Source organism: Plectropomus leopardus, chromosome 22 (genome assembly GCF_026936395.1).
Source record: "Plectropomus leopardus strain MGB_pleo_1.0 chromosome 22, ASM2693639v1, whole genome shotgun sequence".
NCBI classification, from domain to species: Eukaryota; Metazoa; Chordata; class Actinopteri; order Perciformes; family Serranidae; genus Plectropomus; species Plectropomus leopardus.
Genome location: NC_142197.1, coordinates 2,829,551 through 2,857,500, shown reverse-complemented (window position 1 = coordinate 2,857,500; position 27,950 = coordinate 2,829,551). Strand labels below are relative to the sequence as shown.

Here is a 27,950-nt window from a genome sequence, read left to right as displayed (position 1 = left end):
AAAATAAAATTGTATGTTTTTTACTCAGAATTTCCAATTTAACTGAAAAGCAAAGGTCCTTTTACACTAGAAAATAAAAGATGACTTTCATCTTATGTAGTATTTTTTTCAACTTTTAATCCAATCAAAATGCCTTAAGTGTGTAGATTTTTTTAATAAATTTTTTAAAATTATTTGAAATCAAAATACCTGAAACAATCCATTAATCCATCCATAAATAATCCCCCTTTTCCTCACTTTTAGTCGATTTATTTTCTATATTTTTATGATCTGTGTTGTTTGTTTTTAAGGATTAAGAACTGTAACTTCTATATTGTAATCAATGAATAAACTGAACCTTGAATATTAAATGTATTGATCAGTGCTGCATGTTACCTCGCTGCAGTACGTGTTCTCCATCCTCTGGCTGAGACTCGGTCGGAGGCAGGTGGTGGAGACCACCGACACCAGGCTGCCGTTGTGGTTCTCGGAGGACGAAGCCCAGCTGACGGCGGCGGTGCTCGAGTCCAGTAGTCTGACGCTGACGGCCTGAGGACGCTCCCGGAGATCCTCCAGCAGCTCGCCGCCAGGACCTGGAACACACCAGTGCTGGTTTATTATGGTGTTATTAACACATCAGCACTGTTTAATTATGGTATTATTAACACATCAGTTCTGGTTTATTATGGTGTTATTAACACATCAGCACTGTTTAATTATGGTATTATTAACACATCAGCGCTGGTTTATTATGGTGTTAATAACACATCAGTGCTGGTTTATTATGGTGTTATTAACACATCAGTTCTGGTTTATTATGGTGTTATTAACACATCAGTTCTGGTTTATTATGGTGTTATTAACACATCAGCGCTGGTTTATTATGGTGTTAATAACACATCAGTGCTGGTTAATTATGGTGTTATTAACACATCAGCGCTGGTTTATTATGGTGTTATTAACACATCAGTGCTGGTTTATTATGGTGTTCGTGTACGTACTGAGGTAGAAGGTGAAGCCGGTGTCGGCGGCGCTCTCTCGGGCCTCACAGTCTCCAGACGAGCTGAGCGTGGTGACCTGGACTCGGTACGTTCCCGGCTCCGTTAACTCGGTGAAGAACTCGTGAGTGTTTTCATCCACGGTGGCCGTTTCTGTCGAGTTACCTGAGAGACGGAGGAGGACAGGTGAGGACGAGTCGGACACTTTGGAGTTTTATGGACAGAAAGTGAAAAAGCATTTTATAGTATCAGATTTATTCTTACAGCTTTTTATTCTTATTATTATTATTTTTATACAATGTCTTACCTTTTGCTTTACAATTTTAATTATATTTTATTTCTCTGTTCATTTTACATCAATTTTTCAGAATCATTTCCTGTAACGTAATTTTGATTTAATTCATTATTTTATATATGTCTACTTTTGAGAGAACTTTATTTGTCATCATAATTATTATTATTATTATTATTATCATCATATTTTAATAAATATTTTAATTCCACATTAATTTTTCGTCCTTATTTTAATTTTTACTACCATCTCTGTAGATGTAGATGTTGAAGCCGTCGTAGCTGGTCGGGGGTCTGGGCGGCAGCCAGCGCAGCTCCAGCAGGATCGGGGGCAGTTTGGTGGGCAGGACGGCGGCCTCGCCGGGGAGACCCATGGCTGAACCGGGCTCGTTGGAGTCCTCGTACTCCGACACCACGGCGTTAACGAACTCCTCATCCCGGTCTGCAGGAGCCACGTCGGTCGGGTCCAGCCAGTAGCTCTGAGTCTCAGGCGTCGTCTGGTTGGCGCCCGTCATGTTTTGTGTCGCGCTGAAGGGGAACCGAGTAACGGCCTCTTGCTCCGCGTTCGCCTCCTCGGTGTGCACATCCTCCTCCTCCTCTTCCTCCTGCTCCTCCATCAGAGGGACGTCCCGGGCGCGACGGGAGGCTCTCCGGCTGTCCTCGCCCCCCTCAGGGGGGACCGTGTCGGGGACTTGACCCGGCAGCGCCCTCTGGCTCAGGTGGACGATCTTACGGGAAATGTTGAGCGGCGGGTACGGCACTAAGACAAGGACAGAGCGGGACAACAGCAGAGTGGGACAGATTTAAAGACACAAACCAGTGATTCTGTTGTTGTTAGGGAAAAAACTATATTGATTATCATAATTACATATTTAACATTTTGTAAAAGGCAATGGGCAACTTAACAAGAAATGACTCAAAAATTTGAAAGAAATTATTAAAAAGTCACAAGAAAATTACCTGAAAAATAAAGAAAATAAAAAAAGAATACAAGCAAAAAGTACAAAAAATTTTAATAATAATAATTATAAAATAAAATATATAGTCTATTTGTAATTCAAAATAAAATATATAATTACAATAATTAGAACTATAGTTTTTGGACATTTTTCCTAGTTTTTGAAAAATAATAATTTTCTAATAATCTCTCTATTACTCTCTTTTTTTCATTTTGCCAAATTGCTCATTGCCTTTTCCCCCATGTCTTTTATCTATTTTTTTTTGTTAATCAAACCAATTTGCTCAGATGACATAGTTCAGATGCAGCATGAGAAAACTGATGAAGATCCAGGTTTCAAAGGGTTAAGAAACCCTTAAAAATCACACTTAAAAAAGTATCAAATTAATTAATTTTAAGGTGTAAATTTATGGATTATTCCATGTTATTTTGGCCAATTTTAATAGTTTTTACCTTGAGAATTTTCTTAATTCCAAAACAATTATCAGGCAAACTAAAGGATTTACCACTTTACATTAAAATAATCTCCTTAATTTAAACATTTAGCGATTCAGGCTGAAAACCTTAATTTGCACAAAAGTCCAACCTGTAATGTCGATTTTGTATATTTTAAGGGTTGAATCATACCTAAACTGACCTTTACTATAATGTGAATATTCTAGTATAACATCCAGCTCTGGCAGTAAACAAACTGCGGTCATGTTCGGTTATTAAAGCGTGAGATGTTTCCCTCGTTAGTGTGAAGAGACGTGATGACAGTAATGAATGATGCAGCTGTTTATATCGTATTAATAATACAGCGAGGCAGCAGGAGAGGACTCTGTCTGAGTCACACTGCATTTATTGTCTCATTAATCTGCCGCTGGTGCTACAATAATCCTCTAATGAGAGGACAGCATTTAATGAACAATAAATCAAAGCGCTGAACAGGAAAAACACTCAAAGAAAACTCATTTTACAAAACACCAGCATCAAGAGCGTTGAACCTTAATGTGTATTTTAAGCACCAGCGACACTGAAGCTGATTATTAAACAGCAGGAATTAAGAGGCGATTTTTTCAAGGATTTCTCTATGAAATTTCCTTAAATATCGACTAGATCTCAGAATGTTGTGTGTTGTTGCGCTGAAGAAGACAAAATAAAAAAAATAATTAAAAAATTAAAAATAAAAATAAACTTGTTAAATTAAATGTTTTGGGTTTTTTTCCACTGCAAAAATAGTTAACTTTTATAAGAATATGTGGCTCTATGTGTGTGTTTTATAGCCGTTTTTGCTATCATATCAGATAATTTTATTTATTCTTTGTTTATTCATCCAGACTTTCTTCTTTTTTGATTTTAATTTTATATGTCCTTATAAGATTGGTTGTTTTACCCTTTGAGCAAATTTGCTCAATTTCATGCAAAAACAGTGAAGAAGCCAGTGAGCAACGACAGAAGAAATGACCCAAAAATTAACCAGAATAAGTGAAAAGTACAAGACAATTACCTGATAATTAGTAGAAAAAAAATTTTGAAAAAAAAGAAAAAAGAGAGTTAAAAAAACAAAGAAAAAAAATTATAATAATTCTGTAACATAATTTTAGATGAATTATGGTCATTATAATATTATTATGGTAATTATGATTATTATAAACACAGTTTTCCCTGGCTTTTTAAAGATATATATTTTTAAAAAAATTTCATATTTTTGAAAAAAATCATAACATTTTTCAAAGGTTTAAATACTTGTGAAAAAGCATCTGAAAGCAGCCAAAAAAAATGATGCCGCTCCAATCCTCTGTTATGTCTCCTGTGTATGATGAAAATAATAAACAAATTTTGGGGGGAAAATTGTAGTATATTTTAAGCAATATTTCATGACGAGAAATCCCTGAAAGATCCTTTAACCCGAACTGTAACGTGACAGTAGTGTGTGTGTGTGTGTGTGTGTGTGTGTGTGTGTGTGTGTGTGTGTTGTGTAGAGTCTCACCTGTCCTGTGGTGCACAGGTGTGTGTGTGATGTCGCTGTGTGTCACCAGTGCAGTCTGGTACACTGTGGCCTCGGAGATCAGCTGGAAGGTGATGTTACGGTAACACATGCCGGGTAACCAGTGTTTGAACACCGTCTTCCCTTTGTAGAAATCTACACACACACACACACACACACACACACACACACACAAAGATAAACATTTCAAATTCTGCATTTTAATGACATTTAAATAAATACATAGCAAAAACAAGTAAAACAGCCAAGAAGAAGTGAAAGTACTGTATTCTAATTAATAATAATAATAATAATGAACACATTGACAGTATCTTGTACCTTTATAGAGCATGGACCGTCGCTCCGGTCCCTCCGTGTAGCTGATGTTGACTCTGCTGAAGACGTTTCCGGCCGGAGGCTCGATCTCGAACACCACGCCGGTCTCCGGAGACTCCTTATAGTCTGATATGTGGACGCTGCGGACAGGAAGTGGCTCTGAGGAAACAAAACAACACAGATCACACTTCAGACTTCTGCATTATATTTAAGATGCAAAACATTTTTTTTAAATAAAAAAAAAATCAGCCTCAAATTAGAAAACTTGAATACATTTTGTAGAAATATGAATATAGTTCTCCTCTTAAAAAATCCATTAAAAATAATTTAATTACATCATTATTAAAGACTGAATGGAGATTCAAGAGATTCTGCTTCATATTGCACGAAACAAAAATTCAACTGCCGTAATTAACAAATTTTTTTTAAAAATTAAATATTAGGCACTATCACGTGTCAATTTTAATGGATTATTGAAGGCATCTTTATAAGAAGTTGAAACACTAAACCAATTAACCAAATAGTCACCTGAAAAATTAAGATATTTTAAGGGAAAAAAATAAGGGACGCTTTTATGTTTTTTAAACCAATTTTAAGGGACATTTATGTTAATGGCATTAATGGCATGACATTAATGTTTATGTGTTAATCAAATGAAATATATTGAAATACTTCATTACAGGACAATTAAAATGGATAGATTTATGGAACTTTAGCCAAAGGAAAAATCCTGTTGTTTTCTTTTGTTTGTTTTGTTGTAAATTTAAGGCCTCTGTGGATGAAAAGAGGTTGAAACACTTGAAAAAGTATCAAATCAATTAATTTTAAGGTGTAAATTTATGGATTATTCCATGTTATTTTGGCCAATTTTAATAGTTTTTACCTTTAGAATTTACTTAAAAATAAATAAATAACTTAATTCCAAAACAATTGTCAAACTTAACAAAAAGGATTTCGATGTTAAATATTATTATTATTATAAATATATATTATTTATAAATATAAATATCCTCTGACCACTGAAGGTAAAAAAATGACTCTTACTTGTGAGCACAGACGCAGTCTTGAGGGGTCTGGACCAGCTCTGTCCCAGTTTGACCAGTAGTCCCACAGTGTAGCAGAGACCATGATACGACGTGTTGAACAGCAGCGGCTCGCTGGTGTTCGCGAACTGAACCAGGATCGGCCGAGGCTCTCCGGAGAACTGAGCGGCGTACGCCGTGGCGTTCTCCTGCAGGTCCGAACGCTCGAGCTTCACCACGATCAGACCGTCATCGTTTACCGACGCCTGGAACGCCGACGCGCTCTGAAACACAAAGAAAGTCATTAATAACAACTTTAAAATGTACTGAAAAATAGAGAAACTTTTTATTGACAACTTTAAAATGCTCAAATTTAAAAAAAAAAAAAAAAGTCTTAAATAATAAAAATAATAAGAAGAATAAGAAAAATAATAAAAAATGTCTTTATCGACAACTTTAAAACACTGGGTATAAAATGTCTTCATCGTTATACTCTATTAGACATTTGTCTGAAATTTGAGCGCAGAAATTCTTGAGTTACGGCCAACAATGTGTTTTATGAGGTCACTGTGACCTTGACCTTTGACCACCAAAATCTAATCAGCTCATTGTTGAGTCCAAGTGGCCGTTTATGTCAAATTTAAGGATATTAGGTATATAGGTGTCTGGAAATATTGATTTCACAAGAATGAAATGATTGCAAGGTCACTGTGACCTTGATCTTTGACCAACAAAATCTAATCAGTTCACTCTTGAGTCCTAGTGGTTTTCTGGGGTTTGGAGGGAAATTCCCTGAAGGTCTTCTTGAGATATTGCATTCATAAGAATGAGATGCATGCAAGGTCACCACGACCTTGGCCTTTGACCACCAAAATCTAAACAGTTTAACCTTGAATCTACTGAAACACTGGTGCCAAATTAAAAAAAAAAAAAGTCAACGTCTTCTTCAGATACTGTGTTCACAAGAATGAGACAAAAGAGGTAACAGTGACCTTGACTTTTGACCTATGACCACCAAATCTTAGCATTTTATCTTTAAATCCAAGTGGATATTTGTGCTAAATTTGGAGAAATTCCCTTAAGGCATTCTTGAGATATTAAAAGAACTGGCCACCATTTAATCATTTAATTAAAAAAGAGATTTAGAATTCCTGGTTGGCTTTTAATTAGAAATATCTGCAGGAAGTCTAACTGGTAGCTGCAGTTTATTATAACGTGATTAAGAGTTGGCGTTATTAATGTGTTTGTTTGAAAATTAGCTTTTGTTTCACATTTGATGGTTGATTATTTTTTACTTCAAACACTTTTTTTCCCAGTTTGCAGTGAATATCTCAGCGTGTGTTTTACTCCCGTCACTAAACACGACACACACACGTAAAAACATCTTTTTATTCGTCATATCAAACACAGAAGATGCTTGTTCTCGTTTCAGAGTCACAAGGTGACTTATGACTGCAGAAAAATTAAAGCTTCTTCATCTGATTTCTGGGGGAGTTAACAGGAGGAACATGACAGCTTCCAGGAATTAAACACGACCCGACTCCCCCTGTGTCGTCAGAGTCTTGAATCTTTTCTCTAATGAGTCTCCTCGGAGACGAGTCTAATTACTGGAGCTCTGCAGGAAGTCGTCACTGGCTGTCATTGGGCTGCTGCTGGCCCTCCAACCACCCTCCCTCACCACAGTCCGACCACAAAGGTCATCTCACTGACCTCTGCAACCAAAATCACTGTTTACTCTCAGAGGCGAGGAACACGACTCATTTCACTCTCTATAGAAAATAACCAGAACAGATCCGCAAACATTCACATAGTATGCTGATTAATGTCACTTCAGTTAGCTGAGTCTGTGTATTTGCTGTGACCACTTAACCCCATCAGCCTTCCTGAAATACTCACTGGTTTTGTCTGATTACTGGTAACTTTCAATTCTGCTGGTTCCCCTGAACTGATTACCGGCTCTGTGTATTTGGTGGAAATTAACCACACTTCCAGGCCTCATCTAAGAAACAAATGTAAATGGTCATCACTACTGTATTCCCTGAACCACCTTGTAGGTTTTGTGACATTACTGGGAACACTTTCCCGTTCCCCTGTGCCATCCATTGTTTCTGTGTACTTCCAGAAATTAATCATCACTGCTACATGCACTTAACTCTGCATGGACCCCGTATATTTGCTGGAAACAGTCACCACTTACGTACTTTCCTCCATCAACTATGTGCTTTTGCTGGAAGTAGTCATCACCACTGTACTTGCAAAACAACCCACTGAATATATTCTGTCAACAACACATTGGTTCAGTGTAATTGCTGAAAAAAATCCTTAATTAGTGATTCCCCAAATGAGAACCATGGTTTGTTTATTTCCACGTTTAAATTGGTAACATTTGTCAGATTTTAATAACATTTCACAAGTAACAAAAAACAAAAACAAAACTTGACTCATCAATAGAACTAGATTTACCAATGTGCAGCTGTATTCCTCCACGCAGTAGTTGCGGTGCACTTTCGGATTACATCCGTGTCTGTAAAAACATGTCCTATGAGGTCACACTGACCTTGATCTTTGACCGCCAAAATCTGATCGGATCATTTTTTGAGTCCAAGTGGACGGTTGTGCCAAATTTGAACAAATTCCCCAAGGGTTTTCTTGAGTTATTGCTTTCACAAGAACGAGGTCAAAGTGACCTTGACCTTTGACTTATGACCACCAAAATCTAATCAGCTAATCCATGAGTCCAAGTGGGCGTTTGTGCCAAATTTGACAAAAATCCTTCAAGGCCATCTTTAGATATTACGTTCACAAGAATGAGATGCAAGGTCATACTGGCCTTGACCTTAGACCTATGACCACTAAAATCTAATTACTACATCCTGTAGTCCAAGTGGATGTTTGTGCCAAATTAAAAGAAGGCGTTCTTACTCGGCCCTCCTACGTGTAAGGGGCTCGCCTTTCCATCATGGCTCCATAACACACCTACGTGGCCTCGGATTAGAAATATGTTTTGGACATCCATCGCCATGGTTACTGAAACTTTATCATCCGAGAAGAAGTCGCAAAACATCACTCAGTTGAAACGTAGTCATCTCGCAATTGTGTTTAATGAAAATTTTGAAAATATTTGCTTAAGTTTTGCACAAATCTGTAACAGAAACTCACCTACTGTTCCCAACATTATATTTATCATCACTGATCTACTTAAAAAACAAGACTCTAAACGCTCCCTGAACTAAACCCGCTGAATTACCAGAAATACTGCACTCTCATCCCTTACTTAGTGTTAAAACATTGAAAATAAATCAAATATAATCCTCCAAAATGTGTCCGTGTCTGACGACGTCCTGCAGTTTGATTGATTTTATATTTACTGCAGCCCACGATCAATAAAACTCGCCGCCTCGGGGAAAGTATCGATTTTAATAACTGGAGATGAATTATGGTTCTTTATCTGATATCAGCTGATCTGAGCCGCAGAGAGCTGATTTCCTGCTCGGCCGTCTCTCAGTCCGATGATATCAGCTGGTGTTTCATTAAATTTGACAGCAGGAGAGTCGACTCCTCGCTGAGCTTCATCTGTCTGACAGGATGAAGGCGACAACGTGAACTGCTGATAGGAACTCTAATAATAACTACAATAATAACAATAATGTGTTCGTCTTTGAGCGGCTGATCGCAGCTTCGACCCGACAAAAAGAAATGATATAAAAATGTCGGACAGCGACAAAAGAGGACATGAAGGAGGAAACTGCTGTGGCGCTCACAGAGAGAATAATTAATATTTAATGAGATTAAAACCCGCCGCTCTCATACTCATCACTTATTCCTAATTCTCATGCATCGTTAAAGAGAAAGTCTCTTATAACAGACAAAAGTCAGCAGACAGCACTCTTTCTTTAATGCTACCAACAGTACATTCTCCATCATTAGACTCTGCAGTCACAAAACTTCACTTTCTGTCAATCAGCCAATAAATTAATCTGCTTAACTGCTTCAGCGATTAAAATAATGAACATTGAATAATGAACATTGAACAATGAACATGAACAATGAACATTTTTAAGTACAGAAACAAGAAGTCATGTTGAGGTTTACTATTTCCAATCAGAGCAGCAGAAATCGAAATGAGGCAGTTTGAGAACTGTCTCATAATTACAAAATCTTTACGCCATAACCGCAGGAAAACTTTTCGAATTACAAAATATCCACCTGATAATTACACGAAAAACTACATTTTAATCATAAAATCTTTACCTCATGATTAGAAGAGAGCTTCCTCATAATGACACAAAACTCAGTCAGGGCTAACAAACACTTTTACCAATACATTTCCAGGACTTTTCCAGGACTTTAAGGCAAATTAAAAAACCATACTGAAAAGACAATCAATAAGCTATTGATATTGTTTTAAAAAACGAATGAATTCAGATCAGGATTAAAACGGGATAAATAAATATAACTTAGGGAATGTTCATTATTCATGAAAGGCGAGGAGATGGTGCAGAGAGGGAGGCACGTCAAAACACTTTTGAAGCACTGAGGAGGGACTTTTTCTTTTTTTTATCTATTTATTTGATTTTTAAAGAAAATTTTGGTCATTTACTTTAAAAAATTCTCTTTATTAAACCATAATTTTTATTGATTTTTGAAGAAGAAAACATTTTGGCCATTTTCTTGTCTTTATAAATTTGTGATGATTTTTTAAAGAAAACATTTTGATGATTTTCTTCTGATATTTGAAGAAAACATTTTGGCTTTTTTGAACATTTTTTTAAAGAAAAAATTTAGCCAATTAAAAAAAATGTTCAGTTATTTTTAAAGAAAAATATAGGCGATTTTCTTATTCGTTTATTTATTTTGGTAATTTTTGAAGATGACATATCCTCCAAAGGTCATCTTGACCAGCCCACGGGTTTGGAAACATGTTTTCTTCAAAAATGACACCATTTATCGCAGCCAGAAACTGTAAAAACAGACATTATCATTGGATTTTCAAATTTCCAACAGCCCTTTGATGCATAATTGCATTATTATTATGCCTCCAGGATTCCCCTGGTAATTTTCCCAGTGTTTCAATGTCACAATTTTGTGGGTTATTCCCTCAGGCAACATCTGCAGAAACACAGCAGAAAGGCCTAAAAATGTCTGAAAAAGAGCTCTCGTGCACTTGACAACGTCACAGTGGGACAGCCCGAAACCCTCGAAGACTTATTGGGCCAAAGATTTCTCCACTCGTCTGGTGGAGCAATGCCACCAGTTTCCCTTTACTTCCAGTCTTTTTGTGGAGTTTGGTTCATTTCACAGTCATTTGGAGGGAGATCAGATGGAGCGTTTAAGTGGATTAGAGTGTTTGTCATATCAATAACAAACACATGAACACAGACGCACATTATGAAACAAAACGAGTTTTTATCAACTCTTACTGTGTACGTCAGGAGATTATCCATCTGCAGAGATTCTGACCCACTTCTCTAATCTGACTGTCACAAAGTGAAACCCAGAAAACATGTGCTGCTGCACTGAGGCATGCTGGGAGTTATCACAACAACCGCACCACGAGGATGTTTGGGAATGTGAAATATTTTCTTCCAGGACACATGTGGACTCGGGGTTTGGTCTCTGTAATAAATGTGTGAGAGTGAAGACGGCTGAGGGCTAAAAACACGATACACACTCAGTCTCTTCATCACACAGAATATACACCGCCCACAATATACAGAAACGACCTAAATCCCAAAAATACAGTATATTACTGCCAACAGATAAATTCCAGTCTTTATCTGCTTTTGCGCTCTGTATCAGGACAAAGTAACAAAATCAGAGGATATGGAAGAAAAAAAGTCCAGTTAAATTAGAGTTTTATAAACAGCTGATTGCAGTACTGTGACATTAAATCTAAATTTATGCGGTTTGAGTTCCTCTCATTGACAAAACAATTGAAAGTTGCACAAAAACAATCTCTTTAAAGTGATGGCTTGGTCACTAAACAACAAAATAGGTATCCAGTTTATCAAGCATTTTATACTCTGATGGAGGATCTTAAAAAACTGGAAGGTGTCACCGTTTATTTGACTAGAAAGCTTGAATTTTGCTGTTTTGAATACTGCTATGACTTAAAGCCGATTAACTAGATGTCTACAGCCAAAAATAAATCTACCAGCAACAGTTCCTATTAAAGTAAAATCGACAATCAACAACAGAAATTAAAATGCTTCTTTTTCCTGCATATATTTTTGGTTGAGTGGTTAATCTACTAGTTTAACGTTATAATCTAGTGCTGCACCTAACTAAGAAGTGTTAGTCAAATCTGATTTTTATGTTAAATACTTTTAGTTTTTCTTACAAAGTTTTAAAGTTTGAACGGGCTCCGCTGAACGTTCAGTGTGACAGCAGCATTAACATTTTATCGTAAACAAGCTAACAGAGCTAACAGCAGATCGGCAGCATGTTTCAATGTTTTTTTGCTGACAGTAGATATCAAACAAAAGCCAGAGACTGCTGTGAGCTGTAAATTCACCACTTCTAAGCAGAAAGTCTCTCCTCTGTCCTCCTCTGTACTGCTGCCTGCATGTCCGCTGCTTCATGTATCGAAGAGTAGCAGGAAAGTGAGGGCACTCACTCTGCAGAAAATTATGGGGACCAAAACGTCGGCAAAAGAACACCACAGAAGAAAATGAAAAATAAAAAGTAAAAGTAAAGCCATCATCTGAATAAAACGTCTTTACAGCACTACTAAACGGCAAAAACACACGCAGACTGCCTTCACTATAGCTGATAAAACTCCTGGTATTCTTTCTTCATCTCAGAGTGACGCCTCCCGTCACCGTAAAACGCTCTAACAATGATGTCACAGCATAAAGCTTCGCCGCCTTCAACAACATGCCTCCATATTTTATTTTTTATGGTTTCAGTTTCCTTTTCTTTCAGGTTTGCTGATGACAAACACATCAGCTCATCCTCAGTCTCCCTTTCTCTCTCTCTCGCTGTAAAGGTGGCTGATTCTCGCTCCCCCTCATAAAGTCATGTATCCTCCTCTGCTGGCCTTTTAAAATGCCGAGCCGCCACTCTGGTTTAATTACTGCGCGGTGGTATTTGGAAAGAGACGTGGAGTGAGACGGGGGGAAGAAGTGAGGTGAGTTACAGACTGATTTAAAAGGAAAAGAGGATGGTAGGAGAGTCAACTAATAAAATAAACTAGTTAATTGGCTTTATTCTTGGTGAGAACACTGAATTCTTCTACAAGATTTAGCTTTATGTTGTTTAATTTTCAGCCATTTGGTTTAAGGCAAAATGTGTGTCATTATTTATAACTGTGCTACTGTCAACAAAAGCCGCAAAAAGAACAAAATTTACAATGGATTCACAGATTTGGTGTACCTCACGGCTCGATTTTGAGTCCACTTATTTTCTTTATTTGTTTATATGTTTTCCTTTGGCCACACCATCTGTAAATAAAATGGATCTTTTCTTTTTTATGCCGATGACATGCAATTATATCTTTCTATCAACCTTAGTGATGCTAGTAGCCTGATCAAAGTATTACTTTGAGCATATTAAGCATTAGATCTTCATAAGAGGGTTGCTATAATCAATTTGTAAAACCTATGATGTGTGTGAGCACTTTTTTTCAGAGAATATAAACTCCCAAGTTTGCTAAAATCCACACATACCCAGAAAAACACAGAGGAGTGGTAGCTTGACATGGGAGGCTTATTGATTCATGAGCAAGGTGTCTAAAAACAATCTGGAATAGTTTCAAAAAGTCGAGTGCCTGATGTGCCAAAGGGAACAAACGTATCACAAATCTGAAACGAGCTTTGCAAATCACCTGAAAACTGTTAGTCACAAATTAGCTGTCTTGCAAAATAATCTTTTGTCAAGCAACTATGGCGAATGTGACTGCCACCGACAGGCTGACAAAGTGACTAACTGTCATATTGTTCAATTAAAACATGATGTTTCAAAAAAGTGTGACCGTTCTTGTCTCTCATTGATCATAGACCAAAGTATAGGACACATTATAATGCTGACCTGATGATGGCGCTAGATGAAAAGTTGTTAAAATTCAACAAGAGAGGAACATGAATGTCCATGTACAAAATTACATGACAATTAGTCCATGCTGGTAGCATAGCTAAAACTATCTTACAAAAATATATTTTCACTTTTTAAACAAAAAGTCTTAGCACTTTCCAAAAACAGCAAAGAGTGCTTTTGTTTGGGGAGTATTTCAGCGGCGGATTAATCCACAATGAGTGCTCCATTGAGTATTCATGGCTTCTTCATCGTAAACACTGTAATAAAAGACACCTATCGCTCAGTGAGCAGTGGGTCAAAGTTGAAGGACGAAGATCTTGTGAAAATATCAACACACTCTCAGACGTCGTCCTGAGGGGGCTCGGCTCAGAGTGAGCACACACAAAAAAAAATCCATACCAATTCATTCAATTCATTGCTGCTCTGTTGTCGCCATGGCAACAGAGATGAAAGGAGAGACACATTTGGGGTAGGAGGAGATGCTCATTATGTCTGTCTGATTCCCGGATTACCATGGACACAGTGGAGAGCCGAGAGCCTCCGGGGCAACGGGGACTGTATGCTAATGTCATCCTCCACCCGTAAACTGTTTATTCAAAGGTTCATACGAGCTGCAAGTGATACGCAAAGAAATCTCTTCAACCGGAATATATTACAAGGATCAGAGAGAATTCATGTAGACATTAAAATAAAGATATAGTTACCGTAGAGCAGAGATGAAAATGACAATCAATGCACAGTAATTTTATCATCATTGAACACATTCATTCAGTGTCGACAGAAACCAAGTAAAACTCACAGAAAACATTTTAATTTGTCTATCCACTGTTCGAACAATCAGCAACTCTGGTTTGATTGAAATAAACCCTTAAATCATACTCCTTTTTGACAGTCATGGGTTGGCTTGGCTTAGTTTAAGGTAAATCTTAATATCTTTAAATGTCCTTTAAACTAATGTTAACTACTAAAATACAAAATGATTGCAGGCACAATCACGTTAATAAAGTAGATGCTGCCATATAATAAAGTTGAATAGACTGCTGCTATAATAACACTGAATAAAATATGGTTATTAGGAATTAAGCTAAATAAAGTATTGTTATAATTAAGTAAATCAAAGCGGGACCCGTGGTGCTTTTATTTTGAAGGACCTGGGTTATCTCAGACCGAGATGTTGTATGTTAGCGCACGCTGACAGTTAAACAGATACCGCAGCGACTTTAGCCGTGATGATTCTTTCACTGTGAACGGGCAACAAACGTACAGCTCTGCAGTTCATATATTATTAATATTAAAATGTGACTTAAGGGTCACGATCGGAGCTTTGCAAACAGGCGACATACACGCCTCACCTGCTCACACTACATCACTACAACTCATTAAATAAGACTGTTACTGCGGCAACATTAAATGTGATGATTTATTCTCTGTAAGCTGGAAACAAACTAACAGCTCTCCAGTTCATATATTAATAGTATTTTGCAAATCGCAGTATTGCTTTTAGGTTGCAAAATGTGACTAAATAGTCACAGTCTGGAGCTCTGCAAAAGCCCTGCACTGTGTGTGTGTCTGTAAGAGCGAGAGAGCCTCAGAAGAGAGCAAGAGAACCAAAATGCTGGTGGTTAATAAAAACATGACAATTTATACTCAATGTCCACGATAAAGTAATTTTATACATCACACACAGAACAAGCTGCGATACTCGAGTATATTCGATATATTGCCCTGCTTGTAATGTTACTCAATTCATGAGTTGACAGCGTGAATTAATCAACACATTAAATTTCAGATGACAACTTTCATGTCTCTCTTAGATGACATACACTTAAAGTAAGTGGATCTACAATTGTTCAAAAAATAAACATTAACTTCAAGTGCATTGTTTAAACTGTATTTAGTTTGATCCTCTTTTAGAACAAAAACATGTCAGAGCTTCGTTCGGTGTGCTCGGGCAGCACTGAACCCCTGCTCTTGCCTGGAGAGGAGTCAGTGCACAAACTCACTATTTATAAACATTAAGAGAAGCTCTCACTGCAGCCTGCTCTTTTTTGTTCTGAAAATATCGGTGTGCAGCCCTGTTCTGCGAATGATAAACAAGGTGCAGAATTCACTCGGTATCGACAGTGAACAAGGAAATACAGCGAGTACTGTCTGCGACCGAAGTGCTTAACAGATCTAAGGTCTGGATTAGGGGTCTATGGATTTTGTTCTTTCTGGGCCAATACCAATTAAGATTATAAAGACCAATAACTGATATTTGGCACCGATATCAATGACAATTTAATTAAAAGCTTTCTGTCAAAATTTTGAATATAGCACACTCGAACAAAAAGCTTTAAACGCCTTTAGTGAATGTTTAATCAAAACTGAAACTTTCAACATAATATTCAGCAAGTTCCCAGCAGCTTTTTTTATAAATTCAAGTGAAAATTTAAACAAAAATCAATAAATACGTTGACACTTTCTATCAGCGATCACTGAAGTAAAACGCTGATACAGATGATCCGCAAAATGCCAAATATCGGCCCCAATTATCAGCCAGGCTGACAGTTTGTCGACCCTTAGTTCACATACCAGTTTGTAGGTGTTTTGGTTCTAATACTGAAAACGTTTGATGGAAAAGCAGCTTAGGTGGACGTATATCGATAGCGCAAAATGTCCCAGATGGTAAAATTGAAACTCTCTCACTCCATACTGGGCCATTTTTTATAAATTTTTGTTGTCATTAATCACTTAGACACAAAAACATGAGAAAAAAAGGGTCCTTTATAAAAAAAATGCCAAACTTGCCCTTTAAGTAGCCTGAAGTACATGAATAAGTGCACTGTACTTTCCAACCCTGAAAGCGACTAAATGGAGCCTCAGAAATTATTGTTCTTACTGTGGAAAACCCCCCACACACACACACACACACACACACACACACACACACAGGCGTGTTTCAGGCAGCAGAGCGGGTGAATGAATGGAGTATCTGACCCTGTGAATGAGCAGAGAGCGGGGGGGTCAGGAGGCGTCGCCCTCAGGCAGCTGCCAACATTATCATGCAAACCTCCACGTTTTTGTTTTCTTGTGTGGAGAGGAGGGGGACTCGGAGAGAGGACGGACCTCTGACAGCTCCAGCCAGGGGAGGACGGGGACCTCCAGAGTCCATTAGACTATGAATGAGCCCGAGCAGGTCCACGCTGACGGCATGTTACAACACTTCTCTGTGCTGCTGCTGCTGAGCTCGCCGACAGCAGAGCAACAGCAAAATGTGCACTTTTCTCAATGAGGTTTGGGGAGACGGACTTTTCTGCACGAAGCAGAGCAAAGAAGTCAATCATCTGTTGTAAAATACAATTAAATAGACACAAAACTTTCTTTTCCTTTTCTTAACCTTTTCGTGGTTTTTTTTAAAAACTAATTTTCACATAATTTTTGAGTCATTTCTTCTTTCGGCGCTCTTTGCCTTCTTCCAATGTTCTTGAAAAGAATCAAGCCCATTTGCTCAGGTTTCAAAGTGTTAAAACAGAAAATGAGTCCACTTTTTAAATGTGAGCACTCTCTTTTTGTCCCGTTTTAGGGCAGTGCAACACTCGGGTAAATTTTCACTTTTATCAGTGAAGTCTGCTGCAGGTCAAAAGGTGATGGCTCACCGGCTTCATTTCCTCAGGCTTTACAAAAGATGATTGACAGTTCTCTCTTTCAATAAGAGAACAATGCGAACTTTCAGATGAATAAACCGCTTCCTGAAAACATCAAATCCTTCCTAAAGAAACCTCTAAAATCCAGTTTGGAAAAAAAGGAAAAAATCTAGCTCAAGGTCCACTTACTGTCTTTTTCTGGAGTCTTAAACCACATCTCAGCTAAAGGCCAGATTTTTGTTTCGTTTTATGCTGAACTACTGTTTCAAAGGCCAAAAATGAACTTTCACACATTTCAATAATAACTAGATACCAGACGCCAATGAAGTTGCTCGCTCACATTTAAACACGGGTAATATAGGTTATAGACTGATTTCCCATCGCAAGTAGAGAGGAGCTGTGGGTACGGCTCTGCAGCAGACAAATATGTGTGCGGGGTTTTTTTGTTGGTTTTTCTGTTGTTTTATTTTTGATGTTGATGTTACGGACAGGCTGAAAAACAGTTTCATAAACGGTAGAAAGCAGCATGGAGGCCAGTGAAAACTTTCCGGTTACTTTTTAAAAATTAAAAATCATTTCTAAATTTCTCATCCTTATTCAGTCTCTCTTTCAAACTCGGTTCAGAATAACTTGGATCACTGTTTTAACGCTGCTTAGAAAGACACGGATGGTATTTAGCAGGTTTTTTCTCTCTATTTTGCTGACAGAAAAAACAAACACACACAATTCTAGAAATGTATCAACATGTAGCCCTGCTATTTCTAAAACTGAAATAAAAATTGGAAAACCAACTCCGAACCAATGCACCCCTCAAACAATATTAGTCACAGTTCATTGCTCGCAAGTTTCTCTATACTGTGATCTCACACAGTTAACAGGCAATGTTTCAGCAACTGCAGAAGCCCGAACTATCGGTCAATATAGGAAAAAAAAAGAAAGGAAACAAAAATGTTATTATATATATACATATATATATATATATATATATATAATATAATAATAATAATAATAATAATAATAATAATAATAATATATTATTATTATTATTATTATTAGCATTAGCATTATTATTATTATTGTTGTTATTATCATCATCATCATCATCATCATCATCGTTATTGTTATTATTATTATTATTATAAACTAACAAACAAATGTAGTCTTGGATTATTATCATTATTTTGATGCCTGAAGGCGATGTTTTCCAACTTAATCATTTCTAACACTTTTGTGATCCATATTTACGGAGTGACAGTAGTGATGACGCATTACTGCATCTCTCCAGTCAAGGTGCTAAAATTAGTGTGTTAACTGTGATTTTGTGTTTCCATAAATGCCGATCAGAGCCAAACTCAATAAATATCCACATGAATGATGGTTGTTACCTTTCCTATAACATTAAAAAGCCAGATGTTAGTGGGTTTTAGCTGTGTTTTTGTTCAGTTAGAAATGGGCTTAAAACTGGATTTTCATCATTTGTGAATCACTGCAACCAAGAGCGATCATAAAGCATTCATGTGCACACAAATATTAGGCTGATTGATCCAGTAATTTGCCAAATTAGGCATGAACAGATGACCGAACTCATAATCTCAACCAAATGTGAGATAATAACTGTTAGCTGCAGCTCTATCATATGTAAAAATTACATTTCTATGTGAGGACAGTAAACAAATAAAGCATTAATGTGCCTTGTACGGTTCTGCGTTTTTGTCTTTTGTTCTAAAAAAGTCACAGCAAACAATAGCTTTTAAAACATCTGTAATGTAAGGGCAGTAATCTTCCTAATCCCACTGTAAGCCTCTTAACACCACTGTTAGGTGTCACTCAACAGCATTTTAAAGACCAAAATCTGTCTGAATAAAAGCTTTACATTCTCCGCAGAGAGTTCGAAAAACACACAGACGACCACACGGCTGTGCATCGGATCTGATACTTCAACGACGGGCAGTTTAAAGTGCTGTTTGGATTATCGCTGTCAGGGCTAATCCCCATATGTGAAAGTGCACTAATAATCTGGGGCTATAATCAATGAGGTCTGGCGAGTTAACAGACGGAGGAAAAAAGGTCCCAGTGAGGCTGCGATTAGAGGCGAGGATCGCATGAGAGCCCGAGTTTAATCAGAGTGAATTAGACACGCAGAAGAAAACACTGAGTTTATTCTTCAAACTGCTGCCTGGATACCAACACACACACACACACACACACACACACACACACACACACACACACACACACACACACACACACACACACAGATTCAGTTAGAGATGAGCAGAACAAAAACAACAGAGCTTCACCAGAAAGTGTTTAACAAAGACTTTTGGCCGAGAGCTGCGTCCACCACCAGTGTCTTTAAAGTGATACTGATACCAATACTTCCATACCAGTACTTCATATAGTACCTTTTTCTCTACTTCTACTTGGTACTCATCATGTGAATGGATGCATTCAGTTGTATAAAATGTCAGCAGACATCACAGTCATACTTTCACACATTTCGGTGGCATCTCAGCGCGCTGAACTGCCAAAATACGCAGCACTCGACTTCACAACTCCACAGATTGTATGAGTTAGCTGCTGTCGTAGTGGGTCAGTCACTGCATTAAACTGAAGAACTGCCTAAAATCCTAGAAACATCTTAAAATCTAGAAAAAAAAACTAGAAGCATCTAAAATCTGAGAAACATCCTAAAATCCCAGACATGTCTTAAAGTTCTGAAAACGTCTGAAAATCCTAGAAATGTCCTAAAATCCTATTAAAGTCATGAAATATCTGATATATATTTAAGATGGTGACTCATTAGCAAACGTATAAGTGAGCGTTTTGGCTCGAAACGTCGCTTATTTCGCAGAATAAAATTATATTAATAAAATTATTGTTGTAACTTGATTGTTTGAGGTCTTTATTTGTGCTGCGACAGCTCAGAAAAATCAACCTAGTTTGAAAAAAGTTTTTTTCCACACATAATAATCCTGTTCTGTGTGAAAGTATTCATGACAAAAACACTGCGAAGAAATATATTTACGTGTGAATTGAACACCTGAAAAAAGCAGCCAGCGTGTGAAGCTGTAAGAATTGATTTTCTAAGTATATTTTATTCTAAAAAATCAGCTTGTCAGAGCTCTGTGGTAGACAGGCGCTCGTGTTTCTAAATCATTTTTCTCTGCTGACATTTACAGTCACTATTCAGTAAACCTGATATTTCTGATATATCTGATCAGCTGAATTATTGGCCAAGCTCTAGTTTTTGTCACCAAAAAGTGTTATTTTTAACATCCAATGATGCTAAAGCTCTAAACATCCTCTCAGTATTGATGAAGCAGCCTGATTACAAACTGAGTCCACCTCACGAAGCTCCGAAATTTTAAAAAAAGTGTCTGAACTCTGATCTGCACCAAATTAAAGCGGAGTAAACTTGTTGTGTTTTCGCGTCCTCCACATTTCTGCAGACGAGAAAACAAAGTCGTGTTGACACTGCAGATTTTTCCACCTTTTTCCAACAAAGCCTTAATGAATGAAAACAGGGAGATAATTAGAGAATAATGCTGCTGACGAGCCGGCGTCCCTCCTCCCTCCGCTGGCATTTCATCAAAGTCAGCGCCGAGGAACGAGCGGCGGCACGTCGACAGCAGCTCCCTCCTCCAAAATACTGAACAAAAAGTCTTCGCCAGGGAGCCCGGCAACTCCACGAGAGCAGCAACAATGGCTGCTTATCCAACACCTCCTCCTCCTCCTCCTCCTCCTCCACGGTGATAAAACAAGGACCTGAGTCTCCAGCAGAGAGACGACAGGAGACAGACATTTAAAACATCCTGCTCAGGAAGCCGAGAGCTAATCAATAACTTCTCTTAAACTGATCCACATTTTCTCCATCAGGGAGACTCAAATCGCTCTGCTCAGGGGCCAATTTTGTAAATTACAAGAGGCCAGGGGCCAGTCGCAGCAGCACCACGCACGATTTTAGGATTTTAGGACGTTTCTCAGATTTTAGGATGTTTCTAGGTTTTTATGAGGTTTCTGAGATTATAGAAATTGTTAAGTATTTTATAACATTTAGGACATTTCAAGGACTTGAGGAAGGATATTTCTGTGAATTTAGGACATTTTGGGGATTTTAGGACATTTCTCAGATCTTAGAACATTTTTAAGACATTTCTTGGATTTTAGGACAATTCTCAGATTTAAGGATGTTTTTAGGACATTTCTTGGATTTTAGGTCTATTCTCAGATTTTAGGATGTTTTTAGGATTTAATGAGGGTTCTAGGATTATAGAAAATTTAAGTATTTTAAAACGTTTAAGGATTTTAGGTTTCTCATATTTTAGGACATTTCACGGATTTGAGGATATTTCTCTGAATTTAGGAAGTTTCTAGGATTTTAGGACATTTCAAGGATTTTAGGATGTTTTTTAGGTTTTTATGAGGTTTCTAGGATTATAGAAAATTTTAGGTATTTTAAAAATGTGTAAGATAGAATATTTTAGGACATTTCAAGGATTTGAGGATATTTCTCTGAATTTAGGACATTTTTAGGATTTTAGGGCTTTTCTAAGAAATAGGGGTGTTCTCAGATTTTAGGACATTTGTAGTATTTTCTGACAAATTTATTTTAAAATTCCTTAAATTATAGGAAATTTAAGGAATTTTAGAATAACTTTAGCATTTTAGGCCATTTCTGAGATTTTAGGATGTTTCTAGGTTTTTATGAGGTTTCTAGGATTTTAGGACATTTCTCTGATTTTAGACATTCCTCAGGTTATAGAACGTTTCATGGATTTTTAGGCATTTAAAGGATTTTCTTAGGATTTAAGGACATTTCTTTTGGATTTCTTGGATTCTAGGCATTTCTGGGATTTGATGAGGTTTAGGATTTTAGGAGATTTCAAGTATTTCTAGACATTTCTAGAATTATAGTACATTTCTAAGATTTTAGGACATCAGGGTCTTAGCTCGGACCTCTGACGGGGGTGCGGTGGATCCTCCACTGGCACATTTTTTAACAAAAAGCTCTATTTTGATGCCGTTTTATGCACTCTGACACCTTATTGATACTAAAAGTACCAAAACAATCCCCAGTGTGAATCAGGTTTTTTCTACTGTGAGTTACAAAATGCTTGGGGGGCCACCCAGCACCCTATTAGGGGCCAGATTTGGCAAATGACTCAGTCACATCGGCGTCGATGAAAAAGTTTGGTGGAGCAACAATAACAGCAGCTGCGGTATCAGAAACTCGCAGCTTATCTGGGAGCTCGTCGGTTTGAAGTTCTGCTCGGTTTAACACGCAGTTTAAGCCCGTTATCTCTCAGCTTCAGGTTTTTGGCAGTTTCAGTCCAAAATGTGTTTTCTTCTGATCTCAGAAACAGGAAGAAGCTTCGAGCGGATCACCCTGATCTGCTTTCACACGCAGGATTTGGTGTTTTTTCTGTCCCTCTCTTGTCCTTGGGCACAGAAAGTGTCCAGTCTTTGGTGTATTCTCCGTTAATGACCAGTTTGGGCTCATTATCCCGCCTGGCAAACACAGAAAGGACCGAAGGTCTCCAACATGGCACAACACCAGAGAGCTGGACCAGCTTCTGTGTCCATTAGCAACATCAGCCGTGAATAAAACCAGGTCCGGCTGGAATCAGGTTCATGAAGGTTTTTAGTCTCGCGGTTTATTTACAAAAGCAAGTAAATAATGAATGAAACAAAGGCCATTTCTTTTACCTTTTTATCTTTTTTCCACAGAAAATAAAAAAAATACTGTAAAACTTTAATAACCCGGGGTATTACATCATAAATCACTGAAGTAATATTTGGGACAGGCAAAACAGCAAAGATGGAAATACAATGAAATGATTTATTTGGCCTTGAGATCTGGGTAAAATGGCTTTATTTGATTTAAAAACATGGGAAGAAGGTAATGAGCAATAAAAGATAAAAAAAACAAAATGCATTAAATGGGTGAAGTCATGAGTATTCATTTCCACCAGTGTGATGGAAGAAAAGATCCTGTAAGTCTTCATTATAATAAAATAAAATACTATATTATTTTGCAAAACGTGCTCAATATTTTAAGATATTAATTCATTACTTTGAGAAATTATCTCAATATTTTGAAATGCTAACTCATAACTTAAGATACTAATTCATTATTTTGATGTTTCTATTTTTTTTCTTTTACAAAAGTTGTTTTTACAAAAAAAGTTTTATAATATGGAGAAAACTTCTCATTATTTTGCTAAATTTTCTCATTATTTTGATATACTAACACATCATTTAATGATAGTCATTTTCTATTTTTTGGTTATTTTAAAATAATTTTCTTGGCAACTTTTTGCTATTTTTTTAACAATTTTTTGCAAATTTTGGGGCCACTTCTTGTCAAGATGCTCGTTGCTTTCTTCCCATGTGTTTGAACGAAATCAAGCCATTTTGCTCAGGTTTCAAAGGGTTAACACACATCATCAGTGCTGGAATGGGAATAAAAAAAAGGTGCTTCATCACTAATTAAACCGCCTTCAAAGCACGCAACATTTCAGGGCAAAAATAATGAATTTGAGGGTAAGAGTTAATTATTCATGTGAGTAAATGATCGTAAACATCTCCGTACGAATCAGAGCTCTGATCTCAGACTGACGCCTCACCTGAAGGTCACATGACTCTAATGTTCAACCAGGTGCTCCCCGTGTTTGGATTTATGACGTTAATAATGTCATTATCTGATGCTCGGAGTCGGAGGTTTGATCCCCGGGTGGTGCACGAGTTTAACTCCCTGATAGCCTGAGAGCATTAATGAGCTCACATGGTGGTAATACGGTCATTATCACACTAATTACCATCAACACACACACACACACACACACACACACACACACACACACACACACACACGTCACAAGTCACATCCTGCGTTCAGCACTTCCTGTTGTGTTTGGATGACCTTCGGCAGATCTGATGAAACCAAACCAGCGCCGTCGCACTTTAACCCCAAACCTGACCTCAGATCCAGCGCTAACGGGATTGTCAGTAAGTAAGCTCGTTAACTCGGTCGCTAACGGGACAATAAAACCGTTTATACTCCGACGGAAGAGCTTCGATAAAAGTGGATGGTGACAAACAGCTGACCAGATACGAGAGCGTCCTCCACAGTCCCAATCATTAATATCAAATATTATTTAATTTTCAGAATTTTGACCTTTTAAATTCCTTTTTTCTTCATGATGCCACTATGTTTTTGGATTTAAAAATAATTATTATTTTCAATATACTAAATGCAAAGTAGATTTTTTATTATCACAGCCTGGGATATGTCAATGATCAGCAGCAACGCTGTTTTTTATACATTATACATTATACATTATTTTTTTGTGAAGTGTCAAATACTCGCACCTGATCGCTCTGCACACAAAATGCGCTTTACAAAATCAGGCAATAAAAAATATTATACATTAATATGATTTTCTACTTTTATTAAGTTTATTCTTTTTAACCAACATCAGTCTTCATCATGAAGATCTTTTTTTTATTATTTTAAATTTTAGCCCTTTTAATGCCAGATAAAAAAAAAAGACAAATTAACTTAATTATTTTCAATATACTACATGCATTTTTTTGGGATGATAACAGCCTGGAATATGACAATGATTAGCAGTAACATTAATTGTGACAGTGCACCGTGTGGAAATAGCATGTATTTGTGGAAAATAGTCAAAATGGCAAATTCGCAGGCAAAAGCTCAGAATGACACCCACAAATAATACAATGCGTGTTTTTACGCTATTTCATGCTATTACACTAGTATTTTTCCTGTCGTGGCTCGATTAATAAAAAAAATACACTCACTCCTTCCAACGCTGCTTATACACTAAAACAGGACGTGAGATTTTTAGGATTTCCAAACCTTGCTGCAGACACACTTTTGCAAAATGAGGGGACCAGTCCAGCAGTCCCGCACATGTTTCAAGGATTTTGGGACGTTTCACTGATTTTAGGGATGTTTAAGAGATGAGAGGTTATTTCTGGGATTTTAGTATGCTTAGTGAATTTCAGGATTTTTCTGGAATTTTAAGACTTTTTGGGGGATTTTAGGACATTTCCAGGATTTTAGCACATTTCTGGATTTCAGGGTGTTTCTTGGACATTAGCATATTTCTAGGATTTTTGGACATTTCTAGGATTTTAGGACATTAGGGTCTTAGCTAGGACCTCTTCGGGGGGTATTTTATGGACCCTAAAAGTACAGTAACGATGTTCTTTCATAAAATGTTCCCACAATGTTACATGAGAACAAAGGAAAAACGTTTTAAAAGCAACATTCAGAACATGTTATTGAGGACTGAGATTACAGAATATTTTGTGAAACATTCCTTATGATATGTTAACAAAAAAATTAACATTTTATCCTATTTATACAAAATGTTACCCAAACTTTAAGAACCGTCTAAGACCTAAAAGAAAACTCGCTGCTGAAAACATCACAAAAACGTTGCATTGTACCATTCTCTTAAAACCTAAAGTTGCAATATGGGTTTGCAATAAACTTGAATTTGATGATATCAGACTGTGACACAGGATCCTCTGCAACATGAAAGCTCAGAACAAAAAAATGTCCATCTGAAAACACTCGAGACATGAATATTTTCAGTTGGTGAAGCAGAAGAAACACCAACTCATGCAGCAGCTGAAAATGTGAAATCATGTTCTTCAGACAGACGAGGTCTCTCTGCTGTGTGTGTGTGTGTGTGTGTGTGTGTGTGTGTGTGTGTGTGTGTGTGATCCTCAGTGATGCTGACAGACATGCAGGGCTCGGTGAGGCTGCAGCCGACTGACCCACTTTCTGCAGGACAAAACGAGCTGCTGGCTGCCTCGCAAACCGACCTGCGGTGCCACAACGCGTCCGTCTCACCGACACATCCACCGACACACACTCCAACCACCACTAATCACCTCTTATACAACTTGTCCATTAACCCAAATCCATCTTATCTCGCTGTGTTTTCACAACACAAAGCACCACACGCTGCTGCTGCTTGCTGCTGGTGCCGCGTCGCATCCAGACAGCAGCGGCCACAAACACTCCACATTTAGCCGAAAAAAGGCGTCCTTACCTGGGTACAGCAGAGCAGACACAGCGTGAGAAGCAGCGGTGAAAGCATCGTGTCAAACAGTGTGCGTATAATCCGGGGTTTTCCTCTCAGTCTGCTGCGCATCCAAACAATGGCGATTTTTCTGCTGCATCGGAGCGCGAGCGCACGGACTCCGGCTGGTTTCCGCTCCGCAGCTCTTAACTGCACACCATCATCTTCATCTTCTTCTTCCTCGCTGTTATTCTCATCACCCTTTGCACCTCGTTTCGCAGCTCGACCCGGAGCCGCTGAGACTTGAGGGGGGCGCAGGCCGGGCTCCGGATCCACGCCGCGGCCTGGAGACGAGCAGGAGGTCGGTGTCGGTCAGCGGTGATGAAGCTGCTGCTGCTGCTGCTGCTGCGCGGCGTCGCCCCGCCCTGCGCTCCGGAGGCTGCATGGAGACACACACGGGTCCTCCCCCTCCTCCTCCTCATCCTCATCTTCATCTTCAACAGCATTACAGCATGCACGCGCTGGAAACCAGCAAGACACATCAAGAGTCACCCAATAAAACACATTTTAAACCAGCACGCAGTGATGGAGAGTAACTCAGTGATCTACATTTACTTACGGCAGTTAAACTCAATTTACACCCTGCGGGCCAAATCTGGCCCCTGATAGGGTGCCGGGTGGCCCCCCAAGCATTTTATAATTGACAATAAAAAATAAAGTGATTCACACTGTGAATTGTTTTTGTACTTTTAGTATACATAAGGTGTCAGAGTGCACAAAACAGCATCAAAATTTTTTTAAAAAAGTGCCAGTGGAGGATCCCCCACACCCCCGACAGAGGTCCTAGCTAAGACCCTAATGTCCTTAAATCTGAGAAATGTCCTAAAATTTTAGAAATGTCAAAAAAAAACACCCTAGAATCCCATAATGTCCTAAAATCCAAGAAACGTCTTAAAATCCAAGAGATGTGCTGTAATTCTATATACATCCTATGTGCTAAAGTCCTAAAATCCCAAAAATGTCCTGAAATCTGAGAAATTTCCTAAAATCCTTGAAACATCCTAAAATTCAAGAAATTTCCTAAAATTCTTGAAACGTTCCCCAGTCTTAAAAAGATTTGCAATATGAGATTTTATGTGATATAACAGTTATTTTAAAGACATTGTTTATTACTTTGAGTGTAATCCTCTCACACAAACAGAACATGAATTTTATTATTTTGTAATTATCGGATTTTGTATTTTTACAGTCCCAAAATGTTTTTAGTTTTTTACTGCATTAGTCATGTACAGCCCTTTTTAAAATAAATAAAGCATATTATTATTATTATTTTTATTCTATGAATGTATTTATGCAGAATGTTTGTCCCGTTCTGTGTCTCCTGTTGATGGGTTATTTTAAAAATATATATATTATTTTTAAAAACGTTTTCCTCATATGTTTCTTATGTAGATTCACAGTTTCTCTCTCAGTAACTCTGTTTAATTTAATGTTTTTGTCTTTATTGTCTTAACTCGTCTCTGCTTCCTGTCTCTCCTTACCTGTCTCATCGGACCTGTGTGACGTCATCTCTTCATGTTGGACAGTGTTCAGGTCATTCGTGACGTCAGTCTGCCCCCTGCTGGCTGCAGCCGTCACACACCGCAGGACGCCCCCTGCACGCGACAACGACACG

The 27,950-nt window shown here is 37.8% G+C and overlaps 2 protein-coding genes across 5 annotated transcripts in view; both read right to left on the bottom strand.

Annotated features, from left to right (window-relative positions):
- The window catches only part of ptpro (protein tyrosine phosphatase receptor type O), an 88,974-nt gene extending 62,533 nt beyond the window's left edge, over positions 1-26,441 (bottom strand). For all 4 annotated transcript variants that reach the window (XM_088072545.1, XM_088072546.1, XM_088072547.1 and 1 more), the window contains exons 1-7: positions 26,306-26,441; positions 5,576-5,837; positions 4,535-4,690; positions 4,199-4,351; positions 1,516-2,028; positions 981-1,142; positions 376-572 (exon numbers count right to left, since the gene is read on the bottom strand). In XM_088072545.1, the coding sequence (XP_087928671.1) occupies positions 376-572; positions 981-1,142; positions 1,516-2,028; positions 4,199-4,351; positions 4,535-4,690; positions 5,576-5,837; positions 26,306-26,407 (1,545 nt within the window). In that variant the 5' untranslated portion in view covers positions 26,408-26,441. The remainder of the gene's footprint in view (positions 1-375; positions 573-980; positions 1,143-1,515; positions 2,029-4,198; positions 4,352-4,534; positions 4,691-5,575; positions 5,838-26,305) is intronic.
- A 40-nt stretch (positions 26,442-26,481) lies between these two features.
- On the bottom strand, positions 26,482-27,950 carry LOC148185831 (uncharacterized). The gene is made up of 2 exons (XM_088072562.1): positions 27,817-27,950; positions 26,482-26,796 (listed from the first exon to the last, which is right to left on the bottom strand). Exons 1-2 carry the CDS (start codon positions 27,823-27,825, stop codon positions 26,482-26,484), a joined length of 324 nt encoding a protein of 107 aa, XP_087928688.1. The 5' UTR covers positions 27,826-27,950.